The sequence below is a fragment of the Cheilinus undulatus genome, linkage group 18 (genome assembly GCF_018320785.1).
Source record: "Cheilinus undulatus linkage group 18, ASM1832078v1, whole genome shotgun sequence".
NCBI lineage: Eukaryota > Metazoa > Chordata > Actinopteri > Labriformes > Labridae > Cheilinus > Cheilinus undulatus.
In genome coordinates this window covers 18092317-18109326 of record NC_054882.1, presented here as the reverse complement: position 1 = coordinate 18109326, position 17010 = coordinate 18092317, and the positions used below count along the sequence as shown (strand labels likewise).

Sequence of the window (17010 nt, the reverse complement as noted above, 5' to 3'; positions counted from 1 at the left end):
AACTCAACCCCACCATCGTCAGGGCAGCTGTTCCATCGAGGGATTGAGCCGAGCTCACGTGAGCAGTCAAGTTTTCAGTTGGGATGAGTGCAGAGTGGGAAATAACAGCAGGAGATTTAAAACAAACCACCAGTAGTAAACAGGATGGTGAAAAGTAGAAAATGTTACAAAGGTGTTAACCGTTACAGAGCAGTAGGTCCGCAGCACAGAGAGGAAGAGACAGAAACCAAATGAGGCCAGATGAAAGAAGGAACAAACTAAAGATTTATTGAAGGCAGCAGAAGATGCAAGAGACAAGAACAGAATGGCAAAGGGGGGGAGCGGGGCACATACAGAGACACTTGTGTGTTCAGATAGTTTAATATCTTTGTGTTACAAAAAGGCTTTTTTCTGTTTTTACAGCTCAGAAGAGCCTAATAGGTCTGTATTGTTTTTATCAAAATATACATGTTTTGTAAGTGGAAATAATCCAAATCAATTTGTGGTACAAAAACATGAATATGTACAACCATCAACCCCGCTTCATACAATAACCCCACCCCACCCCCATATAAAAAAGGAAAATAAAAGCTTTAAACAAAAATGGAAAGGCATATAATCTACACAGTCAACATTACAGCTAGGACTGTGGTTCAATTAAGTCTCCATTCTAAGGCAATCTCTACCAAAGTAGGCTCTTTGTCAAGTCAAACAAAAAGGGATACATTATACAGTAAAGGCTGAAACCAAACATTTCAATTTCATGCGACTTGTCCAAGGCATCCATGTGACTGAAGACAAAGGAAATCGAAGCCTTGTGTGTTTGTAGGATAGAAGGAATGTGGAAAAAAATCTTTATAAAATCACAACACCACAAAACAGCAGGGGTAGAAGATACTTTGGTCCTTAACAGCAATAACCATCTGTAGCTACATGAAGCTTTGTTACACCATGCATATTAATCTTTTACAAAAATAGAGACAGAGTGTCTGTATCTGGTCCAAAACTAAAGCGGTCCAGGTTGTGGAAACTGGTGCTTGAGGCACGCAGGAATGTGACAACGTTTAAGACTTCAGCGTGATGGTGCCAACTTGGACCTATCATTGAGGAAAAGTGCACTAAAACAACCCGACTGTGATGTAAGTAGACACAGACAGGGAGTGGGTGAAGGCTTTTCTCACCCTGAAATCCTGTTAAGCAAAAGATAAACTGGGTTTGTAGGTACAGTCAAAGAACGTTGGTACTTTCAGTTGACAAATGCCTCCAAGCTGCCCTCTCACAGGTAGGTTTACCTGAATAAAAATGGAATAAAGGCATCTTTGCAGACAAGAACGATAGAACACCTGAACGAGAGGTAAACAGTCAACTAACAAGGCCAGAGGGTGTTTAAGCCTAAAAAGGAGTCAAGGCACTGGTAACGGTCAAACCCAGCCACTACATACTCGATCAGTTAAGCTTCGAAGTGATACACGTGTAAATGCTAACATTTAAAGAAAAGATAAATGAATATATATGTGTTCATATATAGATGAACATAATATGGTTAAATGAGGCCCCCTAACACCCTACAGAGAGGACTAAAAAGAGGTGAGGGGACTGTAAGACAGGAGGGCTGGATACCGCTCAACTTGTGCCACAATACACCTAACAGAACTACACCACCTAAAAAATATAAGGCATCTAACTGACTTACATTCATAGTTTCTACATACATAAATGGGGGATATATGCATACAAAACAAAAGATAAACATTTGTGTTGTTAAGTAAAACTAAAGCAGTTCCTGTGTTTTTACAATGCTGGTTTATACCAAAAGGTGTGGTTAAAAAAAAGGGGCATTTAAGAGCCACATCCTGTCCAAATGAAGCCTGAGCGATGCTTTATGCAACATAGCTGGGGCAAAGTAAGGCACAAGGCTGTGGATGAAGAAAGAAAATGGTGTCCTCACTGAATATAGTGGTACGGATCCCCTAAAGCAAATGCGTCTTACAAGAGAGAAGGAAATAAATGGATAACTAGGGAAATAAATTTCTGTGGGCCAGAATAAAAAAAAAAAAAAAAAAAAAAAAAAAAATCCTTTGTGTCAAACCGTTTCCGACTGGCCAAACAGGTTCAAAGTGGCTTTAGAGGAAAAAGGCACACACAGATATATCCACACGACTATCATAGTACAAGGAATGCTGAAGTGTGTCTGGTATGGATGTGATCCATTCATGTAAGCATACATCCATGGTGGAGGGTGTTTAAGCGATTTGGTCTAAAGTGACTGTTCATCGACTGCCTGTACTCGCCCTCCAAAATAATGACAGAATGGTTCTTTAGAGAATGCTGCCTGTTCCCTGTAACCCCACTTAAAAGTTCATTAAAGATCAAATTATTTATGCCAATTAACTGAAAATAAAAAGTAATATACTGACATTACATCCAACTGTTTAAAGTAGGGGTTTAATCAGAAAAATACCCGCTTTGATTGAACTGATTAATCAAGTCTGGACCTTTTTTTCAAGAGGATACGAGTTCATGTCATGCAGCTGCTCATGTGAGCATGTCAAACTAGAGTTACACAAACAAAAAATCAATTTCTGCAGGGCAAGAGGACTCCTCTTACAACATGAATAAATGATAGAGTACCGCTCCTGAATTTGATTTGAAAACTTCTGACACCCAAAAATCTCATATTTACTTCTCTTATTAGATATCAAAATAAGAATCAATGGCAGAAATGTTTTAAGATTTTACAGCAAAAGAGATTAATTTTGGGGTGTAGGTAACAGCAGAGGCAAGGGGAGCAACATCCTATAAAGAACCATTGCCATAAATGTGTAATGTGCCTGTTTTCACTGACGGCAACCTTGGAAAAAGGTAGCATTTAGGTGGCAACAGGCTTGGAGGGAGGAAGAAAAGGCACTCAGATGGTGGACTTTGAGAAGGACACTCGAAGGTGGTGGTTCTCTCCCAGATCATGGTTGTGGAACTCGATGAGGGACTCGATCGCCTCTTCCACTGAGCCCATCTGGATCAGGGCCATCTTGCGGTCCTTTCTGTCAAATAAAGAGAGAAGACTGTTTTGAAAGGTCGGAAATGATGCCCACGTTGTGAGGGTTTGCTGCAATTTGCTACAAGACTATAATTGTAAGTGTGGATTACATAGATTACTCTCAACAATGAGGAACAATTCATATCAAGGCTTTTCATGATCCATTATCTGAAGAAAGACAGAAGTCAAACAAACATAAAACACTTGAAAAGAGTTCAACTAGAATGCTGCTTACTGAAAGAATTTGAAGGCTTTGACTGTGGCTCCTGAGCTGGCAAAAAGCCTCCTGAGGTCGTCCTCCACCACAGAAGGCCTGAGAGCAGAGGGGAAAACAAAAGAGTCAAAACAAAGCATTCAAGAGGGTTTACAAGCCCTACACTTATCTGCATATTTTGCTCTCTTTTCTGGTCCAGTGAACAACACACAAGGGGTATCATTTGCTGTAAAACATATCTTTGGAGTTGCATAGTTATGAAAATACTCGCACAGCTACTTAATCCCAGGCCTCAATTACTAAAAAAATGAGTCAGGACTACAAAGGAAAAAGCTTAGAGTGCAAAAGCTGCCAGGGAGAGGGTGCTAGGATAAAAATGAGCCTCTTGCAGCTGAACTCACGGTATGTTGGAGAGGTGGAGTGTTGCAGAGGGTGGGAAGATGTTGGAGTAATTTTTTGAGCCTGGTTTCTTGAAACGATGCAGCGGTGAGTTGCTGTAGTCCTTCGTGAGGCCCTGGTCCTCGTGGCCTTCTCTGGGCAGCTGCACGGTGGTGTGTTTGGAAAATGTCACACGCATGTCCCTGCCATGAAGACGCTGGCCGCTCAGGTGGCTCATGGCTAAGGGAAAGTTAGAAGACAGTCAACTTGTTTGTAGAAGAGCTATGTATTGACTGAGTCTAGTACAGACGCAGACAGAGGGTATATACTGATGTCACTTTCAGCATTGACATTTCTGCTCAGCCAGGCTGAGTGGCAAAATATTTCAACACAGCGCTGTCTGCCTGATGAGGAACGGATGAAAATATTATAGTTCCATCCTTGCGCGTTTTTTTCCCATTTATTTATTTGTGATTTATTTGTGACTCTAAAACATTTAATTCAAATTTTTTTTTATCTCAGGGCGAAGCATAAAAGTATAATATAGGTGTATTGTAAACCACAAGAAATTGACCAGTCAGAGAGAATATTCCTCAAACATTACAGGTTTTGGGTTCCACTTCAATACGGACCAAAGTTGACGTCGAATGCAACATATTGGTCCTCCATTCAGACCAGATCAACCGAACTAGAGGTGTGAAAACGCCCTTAGTGTGATCCCAATAACCAGTGTTATCAAAGATCCATATTGCTCTTTTTGGAGGATATTAAACTGGTATTTTGAGAGTTAAGGAAATACTGCACCTTCTACTATTTGAAAATTACTGTAGGATGTATTACGATTTAACCTAAATTTCAATTAATTGCCAAGTCCTACCGGTGACTGTGGAAAAGTACTAGCCACAGTGGCTGGTTAGCAAAAAGTAAAGGTCAAGTCCTGCGTACAACTAAAAAAAACAAAACAAAATGTTGCCATTAGATGCTTAACACCTTAGATATTATTCTACTGTAAGGCTGATCTGCTGAAATTTAAGGTCTTACTTGTCCTTTAAAGTAAAATGAAGGAGAATGGAGTTTGGCTTTCACACTCAACACTAACTGAATGTAACTGAATACTTGTGATAGCTACTGTAATAGTCCATATTCATCTTGTGGTGTTAATGTAACAGAAAAGCTCCAAAACATTTCCATCAGCATATTCCATCATCTAAGGTTCTGTGCCAACCATCACCAAGATGGAGTTGATGGAGTGAAATTAAGCAGTTTGCTGCTCATGCCCTACCAATTTCTGTCACCAGTAGGAACTTTCTGCCACTCAGTAGCTGCAACGTCAGAGACTCACACTGCCTAAAACATCACATACATACCCTCTATACTTTTGTCTGATCAGTGCAGACATGTGCAAAAGATTCAAAACAAAGGTACAGTATGGGAAAATGGTTTGAAGAGAAAAGATGAAAGAACAAAGATCAAAGGAAGCCAATAGTGTTTTGCAACGCCGGTGTGTATCTACCTAGCTGAGCCTGTGTGCTATCAGACATCTGGATCAGAGCATTCTCCTTTTTATTGAACAGGATCTTCACTCTCATCACGTCGCCATACACACCTAAGGAGGAAGAGGAGGGTGTCACAATAAGGGAGCAGCAGAGAAAAACCTTGAAAAAGGAGCTACACAACCAATCACAGCAACAAAACCAGTTTAAACCATCCAATCTAGGGCATTTTATTCAACTAAATGAACACTGTCTGATTAACAAGTCATTGTGAGGCTACTCTACTTATTTTATTTTCAATTCAGCATGGAATTTCTAAAACTAATCCTACATAAGCCCTCCTAGATAACAAATACACAGATGATGGTTGCTATTATGGTTACGGTTGGGATGGGGGAGATAATGATTTGAAGGCAAAAATCAAAGAGTACAAATAAAAGAGTAGTTCTGATTGAAGTTGATTTTTTTTGACCAACATGAGGGCCATGTAGACAGACATGCAGGAATTAACTAAACATGCACATACCTACATTAGAGTAACTGCAAAAAAAAATAATGTGACAATATCTGAGAGATATGTCACCTCAAACACTAAAAAAGCAGCAGCATTTCATCCTTCTGTGTTATGTTACTAATGACTCAGGGCACCCACTTAAAAAACATAACCCAACAAAAATGGAAATGTGCTGAATTCTCATGGATTAAAATTAGACCATGAAAACCAAATAAAGTGTTGACTTTTATCCTTTTCCTGGGGGTGATGCTTTAGAATTTAGATTGGCTCCTCGCCGCATCCCTGAACAAAATGATCCCCATATTTCTATTTAGCGAGGCGATATCTCCATTGAGGGGCTTTTTGGTCTTTGAAGATGAAAAACTGCAAGTGTTTTTTCTTTTGCCTATGGACAGTAAAGCACTGCTGTTCCAATTTTAATGAAATGCTGCAGCTTTGTGAGACGTTCTCACCTTACTTTCCTCACACAAACCCACATCAGCCAAAACAGGTCAAACAAACCCCAAACAAAGACACCCCCACCCCTCATAGCCCTGTAGCCTGATGACAAGACATCAGTGGTTAAAAAAATAAAAAAGCCAACAACATGAGACAAGACATGCCCACCTTGCGAGGTAACAGTAGTAATAAATAAAAAAAGAGATGAAAGGATGATAACGTACCGAAAAGAATAAAGAGGCAGTGTGGCGTAACGCTCTTTAGAGACAGCAGGGGGAGCAGCGGGGCAGGGGGCCAAAGGGGGATAGGGAACAGGGGACAGGGGAAAAGAGACGGAGCGGAGTGGAGGACAGTGGAGTGGAGTCGGGACATGTCCGCAGGCCACAGGCAGCGAGGTCCACAGGAAGGCCACAGTACCATGGAGGAAGGAGAGGCATGAGGGACGAAGAGAATGAAGAAAGGAGGACAAGAAGAGTAGGAGGATTGAGACAGCGTGAGAATGGAGAAGAGGAAAGAAAGAGGAGTGTAGAGGAACATATGATGGCAAAAACAGGGTTGCCGATGTTGTGTTTTCAATTTGTGGGTGGTATCCAAATTGGTGAAAATGAATGATGGAGAAAAAGGGTTGGGTGTATGGAGCGAGGAGTGGTTTTAGGTGTAGTTATAGAGGAGTGGCAGGGGGAGAGAGGAGGAGAGAAGAACAATTGGTCGTGGGGCGTGCAGTCAGTTGGCAAGAGTTGAGGTGAGGGGGTTTTAAAAACACAAAAAGAGGGAGAGGGGGACAGAGAAAGAAGAGAGAGAAAAAGGAAGTAAAAAACAAGGTCAGTATACACAAAGAAATGTAGTGCTTCAGACAGTAGAACTGGCTAAATTAAAATGCACTGTCACTATGGGAACACTAGGAGAAAAAGAAGAGAAAAAAGATTAACAATGAAATACAGAAAAAAGGCAGAGACAATATGTACTTTTAAAGTACATGCTATGTTGGTCTAATTATTTCAATGTATGTTATAAAACAGTCAAATCTTAATATCAGTTCTAATCCTTTTCAAACTCGATAGCTAATCCTACAGTTAACATGCTTTATGTAGCAACTATAGCACTAGATTAAATGTTGACTACAGACTACTCATACCTCCTAAACCCTATTTATATTCAAATTAAAACCTTAAATCACTGACATAGTGTGTGTCTTTACAAATATCAAGAAAAAAGTAATATTGTCTCTCCAACAACTCAAGAATGATTTCAACTAATGGACAAAAATGAAGATATGAAATGGTAAGTTTAAAAAAAAGAAGTTAGTGTTTTGAATAAACTTAAAATTCACAGTGAGCAAAGTGGCAGGTCAGAAATGCAGCAGGTTTGGTCAAACACAGAGAGGGCCTGAAAGAGAGAAGGTTTCGACTTGATGACGCCCATTTCATTTTAAAAATCTTTGGTCAGGGCAATCCAGGTAGTATGAACTAGTCTGTTTGGAAACACTGGAGCTCTGCATCAAATGGATCCATGAACCATAGTGTACATGAACAATACAACAAATTCTTATAATTTATGATTATCAGCACTGCTCTGAAAGAGCAGGATCAAAAATCTCTTGAAGCCTGTTAAGTTTACTGACCTCAGGGTTCAGATTGCTGACCAATAAGACATTGTTTCCTGCAGAGGGAGCGAGCCCTGACAGGCCGAGTCGGCTGGCTGCTGCTGCTGCAGCCGCCATGCCTCCATGGCTCACGCCCAGGGATGCCAGGGCACTGGGAATACCAGGCACGGACAGACCTATGGGACAAAAATATTTATTACTTTTTCTTATCACCCACCTCATACTGAAGGATTTCTTAAAGACTATACAGACTGAGAATTCTATGAAAATCAGTAGAGAAGCACGTTAGATTCTTTAGCAGTCTGCATACAGGGAACAGGTTTTATTTTAACTGCAGTAGGAGTTTTGTACTGACCTGCTGTCTGCTGGATAGCAAAGGTTGGTGGAAAGGCATGGGCTCCACCATAGGGAGAGGCTGAGATTATGCCTGGAGCAGCTGAGACAAGGGGAAAGAAAAAGAGAACATAAACTTCTCAAAAAAAGTATACTTGCCTTGACAACTCCTGTTCTACGACTTTTAAAAAACAAAAAATTCCATGGACAATTGTTGAAATGAAAACTTTAAAAAACTGGACTATATACAGATATATAAAAAGCAGGCTCACATTTACAGATGTGATCAGAAACAGCCTTTACATTATGCCCTTCTCTTACCAAATGCAGCAGCTGCCATGGTCTGGTGGTCGATGGAAGGCTGTGAGTCTGCAGTTGGGAGGTCGGGTCGGGTGTAGTCTCTGCTTTTGTCATTGTTGTACTTAACATTAAGGCTGGTGAGCTTGGAGAAGCTGATTCTGAGGGTACAGCAGGCATTGTAGATGTTCTGCCCATCCAGAGACTGAAAAACATATTGAAAACTTGGGTTAAGCTCATGTTTGTGGGACCAACTGACCAATTGAAAAATGAAAAATTTGAGGAAAATTCTGGTTTAAACAGTTCATTCTTCATGTCAAATCTCATTTAAAAGGGAAGGTGATAGCACGCACTGATCTGTTAGTCAAAAACAACATAATCCTAAAGATTTTGTTGTACCGGTCTTACCAGTTTAGCATGCTGGGCTGTCATGCCATCAGCATACTGGATCAGAGCTTGGAACTGGTTGTTCTTGGTGAAGGTGATGATCTTCAGCACAGTGCCAAACTTAGAGAAAATCTGAGGAGAGAAGAGGAAATGATCAGAGATGACTTCATAACAACACAATACAAGAAAAAAAAAAATCATGACAAGGAATTTGTTTTCATATCCTTTTAAAACAAGGAACAGTATTACTTTTTTAGTACACCTGAATTATTGTGGAGAAAATTAGTTCTAGACTGACATCTCTTGGTGACAAAAAAGGGGAGAAAGTTGGGATTAGGGCTGTCAAATTACTTATTCTCTCTTTTCTTCCACTGTTTTTTTTTTCTTTTTTTTTCAAAAAAGTCAATCAAAAGTTTGAATTGTATGTTTAATATGTATTTTTTTGTTTTGGAACAAAATATTAAAGTCTGTAATGACTATATAAAACCATTGTCATCAGTGTCTTTATATGGAAATAAAACTAAGCGAGTGATGCATTACAAAATTCTGTGATGAAAAGTCTTCAAACTATTCACATTTTTACAAAAAGTTAGTCCGCATTTGGGAATTTGAGTCATTATTAAAAACAGTTCCTGTCTGCATTGACACAGCAGGCCACATCACAACCTCTTTGTGACTCTCTCTCCATTATGAGTCATTTAGGCTCCCTCTTCCAGCGTTTGCACATGCGCTGTTCTGCAAAGCATGACAAGACAACGGAACAGCTTGCCATTGGTTGTCACAACCCAGTCACAATGTGGGATTTAAACAGACAATATGGAAAAAATCATTAGTCACTAGCAGAAGGGACGATCAAAAAATGGATTATAAAATGATAAAAAGATGTCCAATATCAGAGTTACTGGTGTGGTCTTAATCCATAAAAACCCTGAAAAGTCAACCAACTTCCTAGAAAACGTTCTGCAAGAGCTAAGAAAGCATGATAACGTCATTAGAATGGCACAATGGAGGGCCTCTAGAGAGAAAAACAAGTGGCTACGATTTATGGTTAAAAGGTTATTTAATTTTGAATAACACACGTCTCTTGTTGTTGTATACACTGAGCTCAGGTTATGTTTTACAACTGAGGGAGATTATTTAAAGAAACTGCTCTTTGACACCACTTTACTTTGTAATTCTTACTTTTTAAAACTAAGAGTGTTTTAGTTCCTGTTTGGATAAAGACCTACTTTTGTTTTGAAAGAATATTAGGAAATGGGAGATAGCAACATAAGCTTTACCAAAGAAAACAGAATTTACTAATTGGATCATCTCAAGATTAATGCTCACAGCCCTTGTTAGGATAACCATTATCTGAAAATATGCTATCAATTAAAGGTCACATTATGTAAAATACACTTTTTCCGGCTTTTTTAGCAAAATTATTTGCCCCTGGCCTGTCCACAATCCTCCCCAAGAATTAGAAATTACCCCCTTTCTCCACCTTTCAAACAATGTCTACTGAAACAAGCCGTTCTCAGATTTTCCCCTCATGATGTCATGTGGGGAGTTAGCACTGCCCCCAGGTTTGGTTGGCCCTCCCACTTGGAAGAAAGTTTTGCCCTCCTCTCCTGATCAGGAGAACCACATACATTTCCTGAGAGGGGTGTAGTTAGGGGCAGAGTCAGATAGCTCATTAACATTTAAAGCCACAGTCACAGAAACAGCTCGTTCTGAGCAGGGCTAAAACAGAGGGGTTTTTTTAGACACGCAAAAATCCAATACTGGAGTGTTTGTTCAGCAACAAACTTTACAGGCATGTTTTGGGGACCTCTGAGTCCAATATTAACTTTTCTTAAAGGTGTAAAATATGCAACCCTTAAATGGGTGTAGAGTAGGTTGTCAAACTGTGTGATCAGCATTTTAAAGCCAAAATCAGTGTCTGTTTATGTTCACATAATTTTGCCCTATTGCATGCTCCACTTATTTCACTGTGAGAGTCAGTAGACTGAGTTGAGCATAAATAAACTATCTACAATTTAACAAGCCCTTGTGTAAATGATGGGTGTTTATTTAATCTCCTACACCCAAGAACAAGGGGTGTTTCAATATCTGCCAAACGTCTTCACGTGTAAAAGCGCAGCCAAACTACAGTTTGTACCTGGTGTAAAACGTCCAGGGTGACGGGGTAGAAGAGGTTTTCCACGATCACTCTGAGGACAGGGCTTTGGGTTGTTGCTCCACCAAGGCTACTGGCGTCTGCAGGAATGGCCATGCTTCCCATCCCACCTCCGTGCAGTGCATTGACTGCCTGCAGAGCTGCCTGGGCACGCTACAGAGACAGAGTGACTCAATGATTGTGGATTTCAATTCTTTGGAGGGAACTGACATTTTTCTAATATGATGCAACAAAATTCTTGAATGCAAACATTACACCGTATTGCTCCAGGTTTCAAATCAAAACAGATGGCACCAAATAAGCGACCTTGTGTGTATGTGTACTAGCTCTTACCACTTGGTTGGGGGAGTTGTCCGTCTTGAGCTCCTTATGGGTCGAGTACTGCATATAAATGGGGTGGTTTCTGATGACAGGGGTAACAGAGGAATAGTAGCTCACCATCGTCTGTGCACACTCCTCGCTGTTCAGTTCCAAGAATGCCTGCAGCAGAGGATTGACATATCAAATTTATTTCCCCCATTACTTTTACTGCAATGCCAGTCTGAGGCAATATTCAATAAGATGTCCCAATAACTTAGCAGCCCTGTGGTAGACCTTCATAATCATGGGCATTTCAAAGGCAATTTTAAATTCACTGCCCATCAAAGTTTCATTTAACACCATTATTGATTTTGACATGGCTCCAAGTGATAGAAACCAGAGTTAGAGACTTTAAAAATATACAGATTGTCTCCCTCTTGAATATTTTAGCACACATAGTTCCTGTCTACCTTCGAAACTACAAGGATGTGACAATAGGGTCATTGTTACCATTATCAGGTCAGGACAAAAGGTTAGAAAGCTGATCCCTTTTCCCAGGCCTTAAGACCAGTTTCTCCCAGGAGTTCAAGTCACACAGGTTTGGTAAGGAGACCTGCATGTATTTAGTCCTTACCTGGTTTTTCCCTTTCAGCATCAGCAGATTAGTGACCTTCCCAAAGGGCAGTCCTAGTCCAATAACCTCAGCCTCATTTATGTCGTTGGGCAGCTTGCGGACGTGGACCACACGTGACGGGACACCGGGACTGCGTACGTCACCTTTGAATTTTTTGCTGTCGTTGCCATTGGCTGCAGGAAAAACAGACGCAGATACAATCAGGGAGGGAACAGAAGGCTCTGGTTCATCTTGAATAATGGATTGATCTCCATGGTAACACAAACAACACAGACACGACAGGCACTTCAATAAAAGAGGATGCACCCCTCCATGGCAACAGCCCTACCTGAGCTCATGATATAGGGCCCGTTGGATATGCAGGAAGAAAAGAGTTCGTCGGATCCCCTCTGCGGAAGGAGAGAAAACAATGGTTCACTTCAGTGCTTTCACCAATGAGGGCACAGCATGGCAGGTGGAGAGCACGGCTCTCATATTACAGAGCCATTGTGTGATAAAGCAGGAAGTAATCTGATAACCAAAAGAGGATTGAGCAAACATGCTAGAGGAGAACTCCACCTTCCCCTCCAGCAAGAATCAAGTGACCAAGATTTTTAGAGGGGATATTTGACTTCCCAGCCACCTCTCTTCTCAAACAGCCATACCTTGATGAAAACCTTTAAGCACCAGTCACGATGGGCCACTATTCCTGACATGAGTCAATATGCCAAATTACCATGCTTCACGCTCGAGTAAACGCTACTGTTCAGATTTAAGCACACAAGACAGCACTACAAGCTTATCTCAACAGCAGCTGTCAGTCAAGACAACCCATCTTCCCATAATTCAGTATTAGGAGGAAGGATAACACTCTGAAGCCCTCTGGATAGAGAGACAAGATAGAGATACATCCAACCCACACTAGTTAACTGTCTGCTGCCTCTCTCTCTTTGGTAAATGTAAAATGCTGTTTCAGGACTGTGTGCGCATTTGTGGTTGTAAGAGATGAAGTATAGCAGTCACAAGAAGTGGCTCAGCAGTCTAAGCCCTACAGCACTCTACAATGGAGGTCCTGTTCTGGCTGAGACTAGGGGCATTGTTACATGGCAGCACACACGCATATGGAGCCCTAAGGACTCTCTGGGAGTTGAAGAGCCCTGGAGCGCTTTTTTAACAACCAGTCCTGCAGGTTCGCTAGCATTCTTCTCCACCTTGTGAGACTTGGCCTTTACATATCAAGATAGTTGGGGGTTGTTGTAAGTCAGACGGAAAAATTCTCTTCTATAAAGTAGGGCTAGTAATGGCTGGCTAACCTGAAAGAAAATATTTTTGGAGGTGCTGAGGTAGTGACTCTTTAGAGTGCAAAACTGTGAGCAGCAGTATAAACTGCCCTTTGACTTCCAGATGGTTGGGCTTATGCAGTTCACTCTCACCCTTGAGGCCCACACAAACATGGTCTGCTATCTCAGTTCACAAACTTAAAGCAACATGCTGCATTCTTGCGCTTTTTATTGATGATTCAGGAGCAAAGCAATACTGTCAAACCTAAAGATACATCCAGTGTAGACACTACTTACAATCACTGATATAAATGGCTAAAATGCATTCTAAACATTCAAAAGGAAGCAATGCATGCAAGAAAAGAGTGGCAAAAATTATGGTCCACTTTCTTATGCTAGGAATCAGGAGTTCGCATCTACACTTTAACATAATAAATCTGCAGAGCATTTTATTGCAAATACACAAGATTGATGTTGTGAGAGAAAAATAGAGACCACATTTTTACTTGATAAAAGTGCTGAGGCCAGATGCAAGCCATGAGAAATGAAGGAAGTGGCTCCAGCCTGACTCAATGCTCGTGGGCGGGCTGTGTCACATTATCAGTCAGCAGACCAACTCAAAACAGGAAGAGCACAAAGATCAGGCCTGCTTCCAGGGTTGTGCTAAACTTCCTCCTGGGGACTGTTGGTAACTGCTCTATGGTAGGACTTGCTTTCTCTCTCACACTCCCTTCTTCCTCATTCTAATAATAACCACAGAGCTGAGGCAGTCTACAGTGCAGAGCAGGGAACATCAAGTCACATAGAAAAGAGCACTATGCAACAACTGGCTACAGCATATTCCTATAGCTTTGGGAGAAAGTGTGGCAGAGTGCAAAGCAGCACAAAGGGAGAAGTTTAAAAGCCAATGGAAGAAAACAGAGCATATAAGTGGTTTGTTACTTGACTCTCACATAGTGCCAAACCCGTTTTTCCATCACAAACCCACTAAATGTGTATTGACTTGTTCACATCCTTTGTTTGCACAGGACGTTACAGCATAATAGTAGCCTTCAGGATACGATGACACATAGCTGGCCAACAAACTGAGACTGTCAAGCAGCTTCCTCTTACAGACAATGGAAATGGCCCACCTTGAACTAAACTATAGAAGGTTTGCTTTGCATTGCATCAAAGCACGGAAAAGGAAAAAAAATGCACCATCATCTTCACTGCAAAACGCAACCCAAACAGGTTTTAGTTAGTAGGCGATTGCAAGCAACCTTGTTTGGATTTTGTTATAGAGCTTGTTGGTTTGTAATGACGATGGAGGCACAAAGGGAAAAAAGCACAGGTAGAGACAAGTTTGTTCACTTCGCCAGTGTAGGGGGCAGGGAGCTGTGCCTCACCAGGGGGCTGGAGGGGGGAGATTGGAATGCAACCGCGGAATGCCAGACGCTCTGCCCAGACAGAATAATTACAGATTCCAGCAAGGCAGTGCTCCATAACTCAGCATCATCATTACCACAGCACAGAAAACCCAGAAAACAACTTAAAAAGGACACATTTTGTGAATTGCATCAAAACTTATGAAACAAGATCTAAAAAAATACCTCAACTGCTATCAAAAATGAAGAGGGGGGTGGGGTGTGTCTCTTTGCGTGTGCATTAGTGAGCTTGTTTAAACAGTATTAAGGACTTTGGTCAGGAGGATGTGGACAGTTACAGGAGGATGGTTACAGCCCCTAGTTCAATTACTCCACCTACACATAGCTGCCCCAGGCCCTGTTACCAAGGATGACTACTTAAACAGGCATTTTTATAGGGTACGTGAGTTGACAACCAGCCAAAAACAAATGTGCAACCTTTAAAACAAGTATGTGCTCACACAAAAACACGCAGAGTGAGACTCCTCTCCTAATCACAAAAGCACACACAACAGCCTCCCCCTTTTTTTACAAAGATGAACATGACCAAGTTGTTTCACTGGTTCAAGAAGTCTTGTGATAGACTGAATAAAAGGATCAAGGCAGGATTCGACTGCTTTCTTAACATTCCAGTGGAGCCGACAGGCTATTAAAGAACACACACAAAATAAACAACAGGAAGTTTCCCAACAGCCACACAACCCAGCAGAAACAGTGCAGGAACACATAAAACCCCACCTTTAATAATCGTTCCACCTTAATGGCATTCTTGAGAGTTGCTACCACCTCTAAGTTCTGACCATCCAGTTGTACTACATAAATCTTAAGGGGAGAAACAGGATGCAACTATAAACTCATTTCAATTGAGCAATGGTTTGGCTGCACTTCAGTGATTATAGAAGGTCTTACAGACTGACCGGCCATCTTATTCAAGTCACGAGTTCTTTAAAACTGACTTCTGAAACTCAAGTTTGTAAAAACGCTGCATAACTTTGAATTTCAATTAGAGTAACATTTTAAAGGCATATAGACATCAATTATTTGGTCACCTTTATTTTGCATTAGCTATGTTGTGAAAGAGGAAAGATATTAGTAAAAGCAAAGAGGAGCTTCAGAGACTAGATGATTAGAAGTTGCCTACCTTCGTGCCAACTGATATGTCATGGACACTGCTGTAAACGAGAAGTGAAGAAGCACATAAGTGCAAAGAAAACAACACAAAATCAATAATCCATCATGAGATCCGTGTTACAGTACATTATGTGAGAGCAAAGAAAACCAACTTCGCTTAAGGAATGTAAACAAGTTTGTAGTTTTGGATCCAGATAGTACCACAACTTAATTGAGCCATGTAAAAATAGACAACATACTCACTCAATTTCAGGGACGTAGCCGGATCCCAGAGGGTACAAGTCAGCGTCTAGGCGGCTGTAATGGGTTGAAAAAACATAAAAGGTGACTGAAATAGTATTGTAAGCGAAGTACAGTTGAATAAATGTCTCATATTAAATCCACTTTAATTAACTATCCCGGGTAATTTCGTTGCAAGACTTGGGGTGCATCGGAAGTCGCTGATATCATCGAATTCGGATAATCAAAAAAGGTTAAAGGTAGAAAATCGAAACAAGCCGCTATTGTAAATCCTACCCTATATAGATAACCCGGCGAAGAGGTCTCTAATTCAATCAACGTGAAATGTTCAGGCCAGACATCTTCAACATGGCCCTGGCACTCCGCAGACAAGTGAATGCGGAAATGAGACACGTTGCTTTAGCCAGCACTCGAGCTCCCGTGAAACCAAGTTACCAAGGTACAGTTAGCCACTGTTAACTAGTGTCTGTGTTAGCGAAAAGGCGTGTGTTGGTGGTATTTCCCCAAAAAGAAAGCGAAAGCACACGAATCTTTTGGCATATTAAGTTACATTTGATAAGGAGTAGTTTCGTCAAAATAAAATGTTTGAAAACATCCGTTTAAACGGCACAAAACTAATGTTAGCCCTCGAAGCCATGGCTAGCAGTTGCTAGTTAGCTAACGCTCCTGCTAACTGTTGCATGTTTTGATGAAAAAAAAATGTTTCTAAACTTTTCCGGTCTAACGGTCGAGCCAGGCAGCCACCGAAATCAATCTGCCGTTAAAGTCAACAGAAATACAACTAGGAACCGTCTCGCTCTCAGTTCGCTTTGTTAAATTATGTCTTAAGAGTGGTTCTTTTTCACTTACCCGTCCATTGCACAAGAAAAAAACTGCAGGTCTGAAACGAAGGTAGGGCGGCAGACTTGCTTGATTTTCTTACAAAATGGCTGAACACACGGAGGCGAGCGCTGATTAGTCCAGGGACTTTCAAGAGCCAAAAACAGGCGGGGACAAGCTTCTACTAGAGCCGGGATTGGACAAGACGACCATCATTTTGACAAAAAAGAAGGCCGCGGCAAATTTCCAGTACATCATATGAGGTGGTGAGGATGGACAGTGCTTTATGTGATGAAAAGTGTACTTTCAGCTTTAAAGTGGGTGGAATATAAAGGAAAGAGGCCAGTCTGTCCAGTTAAACTGAAGAAGATGCTAGGGGGGAGCAGGTAG

The 17010-nt window shown here is 41.1% G+C and overlaps 1 protein-coding gene across 2 annotated transcripts; it reads right to left on the bottom strand.

The window, feature by feature from the left end:
- Positions 1–241: 241 nt before the first annotated feature.
- On the bottom strand, positions 242–16727 carry ptbp1a (polypyrimidine tract binding protein 1a). 2 transcript variants are annotated; one of them, XM_041812421.1, is made up of 16 exons: positions 16651–16727; positions 15805–15858; positions 15572–15602; positions 12094–12154; positions 11766–11938; positions 11165–11311; positions 10814–10984; positions 8695–8805; positions 8311–8491; positions 8012–8092; positions 7675–7832; positions 6278–6311; positions 5122–5214; positions 3632–3848; positions 3252–3329; positions 242–3020 (listed from the first exon to the last, which is right to left on the bottom strand). In XM_041812421.1, the coding sequence occupies exons 1-16, from the start codon at positions 16656–16658 to the stop codon at positions 2888–2890; spliced, it is 1731 nt and encodes a 576-aa protein (XP_041668355.1). In that variant the 5' UTR covers positions 16659–16727; the 3' UTR covers positions 242–2887. The 2 variants fall into 2 exon arrangements, with proteins under 2 accessions (XP_041668355.1, XP_041668356.1); XM_041812422.1 differs by lacking the exon at positions 16651–16727 and adding an exon at positions 16078–16179.
- Positions 16728–17010: the final 283 nt, after the last annotated feature.

What these genes read in the sequence shown, in the direction of transcription:
- ptbp1a (XM_041812421.1), bottom strand. An exon ending in TGCTGAAAGGGAAAAACCAG is followed by an intron (nt 11,312 to 11,765) that starts GTAAGGACTAAA and finishes CCTCTGCTGCAG; the next exon opens with GCATTCTTGGAACTGAACAG. An exon ending in TCAGCAATCTGAACCCTGAG is followed by an intron (nt 6,312 to 7,674) that starts GTCAGTAAACTT and finishes CTGTCTCTAAAG; the next exon opens with AGCGTTACGCCACACTGCCT.